This window comes from Peromyscus eremicus, chromosome 7 (assembly GCF_949786415.1).
Source record: "Peromyscus eremicus chromosome 7, PerEre_H2_v1, whole genome shotgun sequence".
NCBI classification, from domain to species: domain Eukaryota; kingdom Metazoa; phylum Chordata; class Mammalia; order Rodentia; family Cricetidae; genus Peromyscus; species Peromyscus eremicus.
Window position 1 is genome coordinate 28001139 of NC_081422.1, and position 12246 is coordinate 28013384.

Here is a 12246-nt window from a genome sequence, read left to right on the forward strand (position 1 = left end):
ATAAAAGCAAATAGTCCCTTAGAGGGAAAAAAAAACCAAAAACCTCAGCCAACATTTCTATTTCCAAAACTCTTCCCTAGACGTTTGTGTACCACAAACAGGTTGACCCAGCTTGTTGTTGGACTCTACTAGGGTCTAAAGAGGTACCTGTTATGTGTACCTAGGGTGGATTTTCTGGGGGTCTGCTACCAGATTCATGTAGCTAATGCTCCTTCCTCAATTCACAGCCCAGGCTTGAGTGGCAAGCATGTCCGTTAGGGATTTCTTTTCCCATAGCCTTGCTTTAGACATCTGCACAAGATTCATCGTGGTGCCCACAGGCAGGGGTGTCCCCAGTGAGAAGCTGCTGGCCTTCCCGGAGCTTCCTGGCCCATGGCTGGGTCTGTGTTTTCTACCATCATTGATTGGGACAGTCCTTGCACTCCCTGTCACTGGGGGCTCTTCCTGGCTGCTGACGGCTGATGGGAGGAGTCTGTGTCTGTGTGGCTGCTGTCTGCCAGCACATCTGTTGACTTCCTTCCCTCTCATTACCCTGGGGTTGGGTGCTAGGTCAGACAAGGGATGTCCAGTACGTGGTAGCTGCACTGTCCCAGCTCGGCTTCTCATGCCACCTCTCGAGATGAATCAATGTCCTGGCTCACTGTGTTATCTTTACAGCGGAGTCTGAGTGAGGAATATCTAGTTAGCCACCATGTCAGTGTGAGATTTTGACATTGCCAGTTGATGACCAGAACAGGAGCACACCTCCTGTCAACTCCCTTGCCAATGACATGCTCCGTGGAGCTTACGTCTCATTTGAGGGCTTGCTTGCTATTCATGACTCCTATGGCCTCCCTGTCTTTCCCCAGGGTTCCCTGATAACAGTCATTCCTTAGGCCTTGCCTGCAGACTAACAGCCCAGGGACTCCCTAAAGTGGGTGTTTTCAAAATTATTCCAAGGAAGAAGGAACTTTAAAGGCACTCATGACTTAAGGTAGGTTCTGAAAATCTAACATTAAATAAAAGGTGAAAGTGGTCTGTGGACAGATGAGCAGTGTGAATCCCTGGCAGTCTGTCTTTGCTGCCATCTTGAAGTGCGCTTTCCCTGTGGAGACTGAACCCTGTTACTGAGGCAGTGGTCTCGCTAGGCCTGCCCTTCCCACCTCAACACCATCCTAAATGCCAAATACTGATCCTGGCAGGTTTAGATTAACAAAAAAACAAAAGTAAGTTTGCTCCAAGTGGGAATGTACCTGGATTCTGGGAACTTAGGAATGATCTATTTTAAATGAGGAAGAGCTGTCGAAGGCCAGGCCGTCTTGTTGGGTGACCTTTTAGTGGTGTCATGATGTTCTTTTTCATAAGATTGAAATCATACCCCCAGGAGGGCAAATTTGACACAATAGTTTAGGATACTGTTGGAGAACCCAAGCCCGGCGGTTAAGTAGACTCTCGGGAGAACCCATTCTTCCCCACAGAATCTCTTTTTCCAAGGCTTATTAGCTCTCTGGGAATCAAAGAAAGGTGTTTCCTAATTATCCTGCTACAGGATGAAGGGAATGCTGCTCTACAGCACAGCATGGGAGTCTGAGAGCATCACTGTGAGGTCTGGGCCTCTGCCTGTGCCTGCAGCCTGGGCTCTGGTCCCTAAGAGTGTCAGTACAGAATGATAGCCCCACCATGTTTGCCTGAGAGGTGCCATGCCTCTCCTCTGTGGTAACAACGAGCTTCAGATACCTTCACTGCAGTGTTTGGAGAATCAAGTCCAGGGATCTGCGAGGGGCATCTCACCGAGGTCCCACACATGATAAGTGCAAAGATATATCTTAGAAGTCAACATGCAACCCCAGGGTGAACTGTTTCTGCTTCTGTGGCCCTTGCTCCACAGGAGTCACATGGCTGAGGCCAGCTGGAAGGCAGGCCATGGGATAAGAGGTGTGAATGAAGGTTCCCAGTTGCTACAGATAACAAGCAGGCACATGTTTCCCCGACAGCCAGGGGCTCTTCCCCATCAATGCTAACCGCTTCAGCTAGGATCTCAAAGCGGCCAAGCAAAATGAGGCAAGTGGGTTCCTTGATTGTATAGGAGCCGTATTTGAAGCAGAGAGGCCTGGGAACAGGATCTTGTGGTTATGTTGGCAGAACCTAGCAGGTGTCAGATTGGTGGGGAGGAAGAAAACTGGCAAGAACTTGTCTTTGGGAAATTTCTGCCAGCACATGGAGCAAGGGATTTTTTCAGAGAGGAAGGACATGGTAGTTAAGGCAGGAAGTCAGCTTCCTAAACTCAAGGAGCAGAGATCTCTGGGAATTATTGTTGACCTCTTCTTCAGCCCTGCCTCAGTTCTTTTGGGGCCATCAGGTTTGGAATGAGCTCAGAGTCATACAATAAGGACCATGACTAATGTGGTTCATATGTAGGAGTAGTGACCCATGGACATATTGGCCAGCATCAGACTTGGCATTAAATTATAAACCCATGTTTTAAATTTATTAGTCAAGAACTTCCAGAAAATGATTTGAAGAATTTGATGAACTTTAGTGAAATCAACTGTCCGTGGAGATGGAGATGTCCTTGAGATGTGAAGGGCAGTCCCCTCACATTTAGGTCACCATGATAGAAACCTGAATGAGGTTAGTATCTACCTAATTCCAGTACATATCAGCTCTGGCTTGAGGGGATCTTTAGGAGTGTACCCACTCTTTGATACCTTCTACAGCTTCTCATTGGCACAGCAGTGCCCTGACTCCCCCAGACCACTGGTCTCTCCTGGCCAGTTGGGGGGTGTTTCCGAAACACAAATAAGGCAAGTGTGCAACAGGAACCAGCCCACCGCCGACCCCTGAGACAGTCCTTCCCTGCTGCCTCTTATCCTTCCCTGCTCGGCTCACTACGGGTCCTAACCAAGACAGGGTTCCCCTCCAAGGAGAAGAGCTGGTCCTGCCTGTGAAGGCCTGGGGTGTGGAAAGCCAGGCCAAGTGCCTGTCTCTCGTGACAGTTGCTGCATTTCCTGTTACCCCAGACATCCAGGCTTAACATCAGGCTCCCTCCTTAGATTCCTGATTGCAGCTTACCTACTGGGTGCTGCGAACCTGCTGGCTTTCTTTCCTGAGTGGGGCTGGCATCTCATTTCCCATGCCCTGCTAGACCTGCTTCACCATAGAAAGATGCTTGAGACCATAACTGGTACCTTATCACTGTGGGACCCCCCCCCCCCACCATACCACACCACACACACACACACACACACACACACACTCACTCACAGACATGTGCATACAGCACACATACACATCACACATATGCACACATACCACAAATCACATACCACACACATATACACAAACACACATCCCTCACTGCCTAAACCACTTCTCAAGATTTAGTTCAGGTGCCAAGTAAAGGATCCCCTCTTCTATGTGGGGGCCACTAACAAGTGTAACTGTTCATCTCAGGCCACTTTCTCCTCATCAGCCCAGGGACCTGGGAACCCAGTAGAGGGGGAAAAGGCCTGAGGTCCAGAAGCTGTTCCCTTGGCTACCTTAGCTTCTCCCTGTAGATCCCAGGGAAAGTGCTCCAGGACCTGGCAGGAAAGTGCTTCTCTTTTCAAAGGCTGGTTGAGAACTATGGACACTCGGGGTGTGGGGGTGTGGGGGAGCGTGTCAACATCTCTCCAAGACCGGGCTCAGCTTATCTTTCTTACTTAAGATTCTTTGACCTGACCATCAGTCCTCCAGGCTGGAAGAGAGAAGGTCCCAAGGCTGTTGACCTCAAGGCTCTTCTCTGCTCTTTGGCTCTTCTCTTCCTAGCTCTCCTACGGACTTTCTCACCTCCTGTTCTCAGGGCCTACCTTCTAGGTCCTGCCACCATGTTGGAGCTGTTCTGTAGGAGGGAGGTCCAGAGGCCTCTCGGTACCAATGTAAGACTCTGGTCCACTCTTGGCCACCTGTCACTTCGGTTTCATAGTCCACTTTGCTCCTGGGAGCCCCCAAGCAACAACTGAGGCAGACGTTTTCTTGTTTGTTAGTCTTTCTTGCGTTTTGGAGACAGGGCTATATAGCCCAGGCTGGCCTCAGCTTCACAATTCTGCCTCAGCCTGCCAAGTGCTAGGATGCATCAGTCCACCAGGCTCCTATATTAAATGCATCACTCCACCAAATTCCTATATTAAAACATTCCTCGCTTCCTTTCCCAGCTGCCGCCCTGTGTTGGTACCAATTAGTTCATCTGGCTCTCTGAAATTCACGTGTTCAGGACCACTTCACAGGTTCTTTGAAGTTCTTGGACCACAAAGTCCTACCAAAAGCACAACTGCTGGGATTCCTTTTTGAAGTGCAAGGCACGGTATGCCTAGGAGTCCCAGGCAGTTGTGAGGGCAGCATTCATTGTGTATGCTCCTAGGTCCATTGTCAGTGTCCCAGGGTCACGCTAATGAACTCAATTACCCTGTAAGCCGTAGTGTCCACACAACATAGAAGAGGAAAACACACACACACACTAGGAAGTAACAGAGGTGAACAAGGGGCCTTGCAAAGAAGTTATTAGTAAGTGGCTGTGGCCTCAGACTAAAAGGCGTTGTCCCTGACTTGGGTAAACTTTGGCCTGGGAGAAGGCCTCTGTGAACTCATCCCTAGCTGTGGGCCTGAGCGTCCATGGACAGAATTGCGCTCCCTCAATCTACAGGCCTCAGTGGTAAGAATCAGGGGTGATGTCAGTCCCTAGAGGAGACAAAATCTGGGAGGGAAGTGAACAGGTGCCGGTAATCAGAGAGAGGGTAGATGGAACCCTAGAACTCTCTCTCTCTCTGGGAACCCCATCCTGGCTACAGCCTTAGCTAATGCTCCCACTCACTGAGGCCTAGAAAGCACTGCCTATGAAGGCTAGGCAAGGCCACTTGCTCAGAGGCCCCGAAGAGGAGGCATGAGGGCTCAATGCACTGTTCCTCTCCATAGAGCTCCCGTGCTCCTGGGGCCCCACAAAGCTTGCTCAACTAATTGGCCTCTCTGGCCGCCCAGGCTCCTCGGTGTCTGGTAAGAAGAGGCTCTGGGTAGAACGCAGACTTCACATTGAGCCCCTGGTTGCCCGGGACACACTCAGTCCATTGGGTTCATCCCCTTCATCCTGCTCAGCCTCCGCATCTCTCCCAGCCTCAGCACACCCCCCAAGCAAGGGAGGGCTGGGAAGGTACTGCAGGAGCCGCCCATTCCGCTTCATTTCTGCCAGCTCCTTGGCACAGCAGCTGGGTGTGTTGGTCTCATAGGTGTCGTGGAAGGTGTTGTAGTCCACCTCATAAAAGCCTTTTTCCAAGGTGAGGACTGGTGTAAATCGGTGACCCCAGAGCACCTCTGTGTCCATGTAAGAGCTTCGTGCTTGGCAAGTCATGCCTAGGAAAACAGAAACCACATGCATTAAGATGCAACCATTTATTGATCCATCCGTCCATCCATCCATCCATCCATCCATCCACCCACCCACCCACTCACCTCCACATCCATCTATCCATCTAGTCATCTATTCATGTAACTATCCATTCATTATCTGTCTGTCCATCTACTCAGTCACACCCATCTCCAGCCATTAAATCATCTATTCATCTATGGTGCCTTCAATGAGAATGGCCCCCATAAGCTCATATATTTGAATGTTTGGCTTGTTTGGTAGTCTGTTTGGAAAGGATTAGGAGGTGTGGCTTTGTTGGAAGGTTGTGTTTCTGGGGGTTGGAATTGAGGTTTCAAAAGCCTGTATCAGGCACCAGTCTCTTTCTGTCTGTTTGTCTCTCTCTGTCTCTGTCTCTCTCTCTGTCTCTGTCTCTCTGTGTCACTCTGTGTCTCTGTCTCTGTGTCTCTGTCTCTCTCTGTGTCTCTCTGTCTCTGTCTCTCTCTCTCCCCACCCCTGCCTGCTGCCTGTGGATAAGATGTGAGTTCTCAGCTCCAGCTCCAGCACCATGCCTGCCTGCCTGCTGCCGCCGTGCTCCCTGCCATGATGGAAATGGACTAACCCTCTGAAGCTGCAAGCAAGCAATCCAATGAAATGCTTTCTTTTATGAGTTGCCTTGGTCATGGTGTGTCTTCACAGCAAGAGAAAAGTAACTAAGACACCATCCATTCCTCCAATTATCCATCTATCCAACCATCTGTTCATCCAATCATTTTTTTTCAAGCGCCTCTTGAACATCTACTTTGTGCCAAGGATCTGGAAGGTAAAGCTGACTATAAGATGGTCCTTGTTGTGGAGGAGCTCAAACCACAATAGGGAAGAAAAAGACAAATGGCCTGTCGAGATTCTGGAGTACATTTCTAGATGCTAAAGGGGGACACGAAACAGTTGGAGACAAGGACACAGTTCTTGAGAGCAGCATTTAGAAGGCTGAGACTGGGAAGGAGGCAGGACAAGGCTTTGAACAAGGTACGTTCAGAGTGACGAATCAGGGAGCTGCTGACAGACATTCAGAACATCGGGAAATGGTACTGAGTGAGCATACAAACAGAAGCCTGCGCACTCATGAACACATACATGCTGACATACGTGTACATGTATCCATACACAAACATGCACAGGAAGGAGAAGCAAACTAACGCCCAGCCTGGCTTCTGATTGAGGATGCTCCGAAGCCTCTCGTCCGTCTCTGCAGCCCCGCCACGGCTGTGTTATTTTTAGGTGTTGCTTTCTCTCCAGAGAGGGAGGGCAGTTTTGTTTATGGATGAGGAAGCCTCTGTGCTTAGGGTCACAGAAAAGCAAATTTTTGTTTAATCTCTGCTCAAGGAAGTACTAGCTTGTGCTCTCTGGGCACTGAAGGAGAGCTTTCTCCAGCTCCCACTCCAGGCCTTGTCAACAACCAGTCTGGGCTCCCCAAAGCATCCCATACATGGTGGGCTTATATAGCCCACTCTTTGCACTCAGAGTGATGCCTGCCCCAGCCAGTTCAGCCCAGTAGAGGTAGAACACCCGAACTGGATACTGACCAGTTTAGCCCAGGCCCAGTGCCTGCAGGCTCCCAGGGACTCTGAAAAGACCCTAGCACAGGACTCCTGTAAGAGTGCCTGCAGAAGTCCCGTGGGACTCTCCGCCTCGTTCTTCCTGTTCGTCCTCTGGGAAATGGTCCTGGCTATGCTGTAGCCAGGACGCTGGCTGCTTGCACCTGTTACCTTTCAAGGCACAGATCAGCTCTGTGCTGCACTTGTGGCACTCCATGTGGTCCTTTCGTGTTCCCACCAGCACATGAGATTGACTCTCCTCATTTGCAGACAAGTCAAGCAACATGCCCAGACTCACATTGGAAGGGTGTGGAAGAACTATGCTGCTCAACTCAAGCTAGGCCTGAGTTCAGGCCAAGGCTGAGTTCCCTGAGCATAACAATGAAACAATGCATGCCATTTGTGAGTAGGTGGTCTTGTGCTCCCACATGGTTCCACAGACAGAGAACAAAGATTAGCTAGCATAGGTTTTGGGTGAGGAAGCCAAGCAGTTAGGACAGGACAGTTTAGGCCAGGGCTTTCAGGAAAATATGAAAGGAGGAGCCCGCAAATGGGATCAGCACCTACTCCCTCTGCTGGGTGGTCTGTGGGTGCTCCCCTGCTGCACGCTGTGGCAGTGAGAACATCAAGATGAGACTTGTCTCTGCCCGATCCCTCCTCCAGGACCTCAGAGAGGAGCTCCTTCCCCAGAAAGTGATCCTGTGTTCTATCGTGACCCCGTTACCAAGGACACAGTGACCCTAGAGTCCCCATCTACACGAATGTGCTTCCTGCTTCCTGACTGGCCTCAGCCCCAGGGGCTCCTCCAGCTGCCACCATATGCTTCCTGGCTAGGCTCCGGCCCCCAGCAGATGGCCAGGCAGCCTTAGGCATAGTCTCTAGGGCCCACCATCGTCCTGCCTGACTCTGACTTGGAAATGGGAAGGCTTGTGGAGGTGCTGTCTGAGTCTCCCAGCCAGTAGCCAGATTCTCAAGGGCTGATAGGTATATTTGGTCACCCTTAACAAGCCTCTAACATCTTAGGGACCAGTGTGGTGTGCAGAAAAGGCTGGAGACTTGTAAATGAAAGCCCCAAGTATGAACACTTAATGTCTGCCTGGCACTTTTGAGGTTCAGCCTCCATATCTGTAAAGGGGGTGAGAAGCACATAAACACTATTTGTAAGGTTTTGAAGAAGATGTGTTATTCTGAGCATGGGGGAGTTTTGAACAAATTGTCACCAGGGTTAGCCTGCTGCTCAGTCTAATGGTGAATTAAAGAGAAGGAAGGTCAAGGAAGACAGTCACAGCATTTGACCAGTGGCCCCTCCTTCCCAAGAAGCAGGAGGTCCAACCATGAGGCTGGTACCTGTGGTTCTGAACTAGAGCTCAGGTCCTCTTAGACCTTGGACTCACTGAGTCACCTCAGAGAGATCTGCCACAGGAGAAGGAAAGCTAGGGGACAGGTTGCTCCTGAGAGAGGGTGGCTGGGATAGCATCTCTCCCAGATCTGGAGTGTAGGTGCTGTTTAAAAATGGGTTGTGCTGGGATACCCATGAACTTAGGAAAGGCTGCATGCTGGGTACTATCTACCCTGCTTAATCTTTACTGTCAACACAAACCAGAATCACCTGGGAAGAGGGACTCTCAATTGCCTCCATCAGATCAGCCTGTGGGAATGTCTCGGGGGTGTATTTTGATTGATTATTGCCATGGGAGGATCCAGCCCACCATGGGTGACACTATCCCTAGGCAGGTGGGCCTGTGCTGTTTATAAGAAAGCAAGTTAAGCAAGCAAGAGGGAGCAAGCCAGTAAGCAGCCTTCCTTCATGGTTTCTGCTTTAATTTCCTCCCTGCTGGAGGTCCTGTCCTGAGTTCCCTCCATGATGGACCGTGACCTATAAGATGAGTAAACCTTTTCCTTTCCAAGGTGCTTTAAGTCGTATTCTAGGTGATACTCTATTTTCTATCACAGAAACCAAAAACAACACCATCCTCTCCTAATGATGAGGCCCACAACATGTATAGCAGTGGTTCTCAACCTGTAGGTGGTGACCCCTACAGGAGTCACACATCAGATATCCTGCATATCAGATATTTGCATTTTGATTCATAAGAGCAGCAAGCATACATGTGTGAAGCAGCAACAAAATACTTTATGGTTGGGGTCACCACAACATGGGGAACTGCATTAAAGGGTCACAGCGTTGGGAAGGTTGAGGACCACTGGTAGGGCCATGATGTCTCACTCTAAAATACCATCTCTTTTAGTCAGCCCAGGCTTCCCAGTCACCCCATACCTGTCTTAGGACTGGAAGCACTTTGACCTGTTGGTGTAAGGGCTGGCTCTGGGGTCCTGCTGGCTTGGTGGTGCTTGCTCACATCTGTGCTTCTGTTTCTTTTTTCTTTTTTTAAAGATTTATTTATTTATTATGTATACAGTATTCTGCCTGCATGTGTCCCTGCAGGCCAGAAGAGGGCACCAGATCTCATTACAAGTGGTTGTGAGCCACCATGTGGTTGCTGGGAATTGAACTCAGGACCTTTGGAAGAGCAGTCGATGCTCTTAACCACTGAGCCATCTCTCCAGTCCCTGTGCTTCTGTTTCTAAACCCCGAATTCTCCCTGTGGAGGTGTGGAAGGACCCCAGGGCTGTAATATGTTTAAAGTCTAGAATCACGCCTAGGAATTGGAGAGTTCAGCCCGTGTTAGCTATTGTTAGTGCTCTATCTTGGGTAACTGCTCCTTGGGTCATGCTGGGGATGGAACAGGGTGTCTTCACTGCCATTTGGGGATTCTTACACACAAATGCGTACATTCTAGAGCCACAGTGGTCTAAGCTCCAGGGAACAGGAAGAGGATGAGGTAGCTGAGGAGGGAAAACGTCTTCTTACCTGTTGCTTCTACCATTCCTTCTAAGATGACCACAACTTCAAACTCTTCCTGTTCCAGCTGAGCACGCGACATCTCCCAGAAAGGGCTCTTCTCATTGATCTCATGGGAGATGATGAGCGGGGACACCAGGAAGAGACGGTCATCACCGGTGTCAAAGCCCACATTAATGTCCGTCTGGTTCAAGGGGATGAATTCCCCTTCTTTGGTCTGCCGGGATTTGATTAGCTTGGCACGGATGGAGGCCTCCACGATGTGGGAGTTTCGGAGGTCACCTACCCGAAACATGAGGCACAGCTTCTCATCCCGCATGGAGATGACAGCATTGTTGGAAAACATGAGGGTCTCTGCTCTCTTCTTTGGCTGGCTGATCTTCACAAACATGCAACCCACCATGAAGGCATTAACGATAGAGCCCAGAATGGCCTGCACCAGGAGGAGTATGATCCCCTCCGGGCACTTCTCAGTGATGACTCTGAAGCCATAGCCAATGGTTGTTTCTGTCTCAATGGAGAACAGGAAAGCAGACACAAAGCCACTGAGGTTTTCAACACAAGGAATCCACTCTTGGTCACCCACATGGTCCAGATCACCTCGGACATAAGCAATGAGCCACCAGATGAAGCCAAAGAACAGCCATGTGATAGTGTAGACCATGGTGAAGACCAGAAGGTTGAAGCGCCATTTGAGGTCCACCAGGGTGGTGAAGAGGTCACTTAGGTAGCGGTAGGTTTCCTGAACGTTGCCGTGATGCACATTGCACTTCCCGCTCTTTTCCATATAGCGCTGACGTGGCTTTTTGCCTTCTGCCAGCAGGCGAGTGCGGTCTGTGGCGATTGGTGTGTAATCCCGTGCCTGCTTGGGGATCTTCTTGTGGTCCTGGAAAGTGACTCCTATCTCCATGTCTTTGCTCATGGTGTTCCTGGAATTGCCAGCCATAGCTGAGACACAATGGATTAAAACGATAGCATCATTAGTGATGTGCCCTGTTCTGATTAGTACAGACCTGGGACTGGAGGCTGTTCCCTTCGGGGGATTTCTTTGTATCCCTGGTGCCACTGAAGAACATAGTCTATGACCCATGCTCAGGAGTTTGTTGAATGAATAAAACTGGGGGTCAATTACACATGAAGTGTTTAAGATTTGAAGAAACCTGAGAGTAATTTGAAGCATAATAATTGCCACAGTTTATTAAATGCCTGTTATGTTTCATGGATTGTCACTTAGGATTAATGCAATAGCCTATTGGAGTTAGTGACTGCAATCCCCATTATATACTGTGTATAGAATGCACTTCTTTCTTTTAAAAAAGATTTAGTTTTAAAAAATATGTGTGCATGTTTTGCTTGTGTGTGTATGTGCACTGTGTGCATGCCTGGTGGCTATGGAGCCAGAAAAGGCATCGGATCCTCTGGGAATGGAGTTACAGACAGTTGTGAGCTGCCACGTGAGTGGTGGAACTGAACTCAGGCTCTCTGCAAGAGCAGCAAGTGCTCTTAACCGTTGAGTTTCTCCATCCCCGCGTGTGGATGTCTCATATTTTGTTAGGATACAAGGTCCTCACGTGCAGGTTTTGTGTCTATTTGTTCCTTGCTGCATTCCAAACACAAAAACAGCATGGATCGCCTGATACACACTGGTTCAAAAGCACTGCTGCATGAAGAATGGAAAGATTAATAACCAGAAGAGAGTGTGAAGGCTGCTGTCTGGATTCCTCCTCACCTGGCCCCAAGCCTGTGCTGTTCTTTAAAGGCCCCTGCCTCCCTTCTTCGTTTTCCTTGGGGAGCCTTTAGCAGCTGATAGAAAGGGAAAGACAGCATATGTCTGCTCCACTGAGTGGTCACTCCTGCTGTCTGTATGGGGAGTCTGGCCGGCTGTCTGAGCACTTATTAAAATGACAAACCACTGTGTAGATGCACCCTTGAAAAATCTGATCTAGTTAGTCCTGGAGAAATTGAGATGGATGAGATGTTCGTGCCCCGAGGCTTTCAAAAGGACTGCCTTTAGAGGGCATGGCACACTTCAAAGAGACACGTGGACACCTGGAAGATTCCATCTGTTGCCTTCCTGACATTCTGCTCAAGCTCATTTAAAATGCTTTGAGACTCTGATAAAGATAGGAAAGACTGTGAACTCCTCCGACTATTGAGAACAGGTTACTCAGGGGGAGAAGTTGAGCTAAGAAATGTTCCTCCCTTTGCTTGTTTAATCCTATCACAAGTGATTAGGTGGTTATATATAATCTGTCCATTTTTCTTTTGTTGTTGCTAAGGTTTTTGTTTGCTTGTACTTGGTTTTTCAGACAGTCTCCGATTGGTAGGGAAGCTACTGTGTAGCTCAGACTGGCCTCGAACCCTAGTCTTCCTGTTGAGGCTGTGGTGCTGATGTTGCTGGGGTGTGCCACTGTGCTGAGCTCATCTTTCCA

At 49.4% G+C, this 12246-nt stretch overlaps 1 protein-coding gene across 1 annotated transcript; it reads right to left on the minus strand.

The window, feature by feature from the left end:
• Nucleotides 1–3322: 3322 nt before the first annotated feature.
• Nucleotides 3323–10760, minus strand: Kcnj5 (potassium inwardly rectifying channel subfamily J member 5). The gene is made up of 2 exons (XM_059266738.1): nucleotides 9824–10760; nucleotides 3323–5361 (listed from the first exon to the last, which is right to left on the minus strand). The coding sequence occupies exons 1-2, from the start codon at nucleotides 10758–10760 to the stop codon at nucleotides 5039–5041; spliced, it is 1260 nt and encodes a 419-aa protein (XP_059122721.1). The 3' UTR covers nucleotides 3323–5038.
• Nucleotides 10761–12246: the final 1486 nt, after the last annotated feature.

Coding starts and splice junctions, on each gene's coding strand:
- Kcnj5 (XM_059266738.1), bottom strand. CDS start 10,760: ATGGCTGGCAATTCCAGGAACACCATGAGCAAAGACATGGAGATAGGA. Junction 5,362..9,823: donor AGGAATGGTAGAAGCAACAG/GTAAGAAGACGT, acceptor CTGTTTTCCTAG/GCATGACTTGCCAAGCACGA.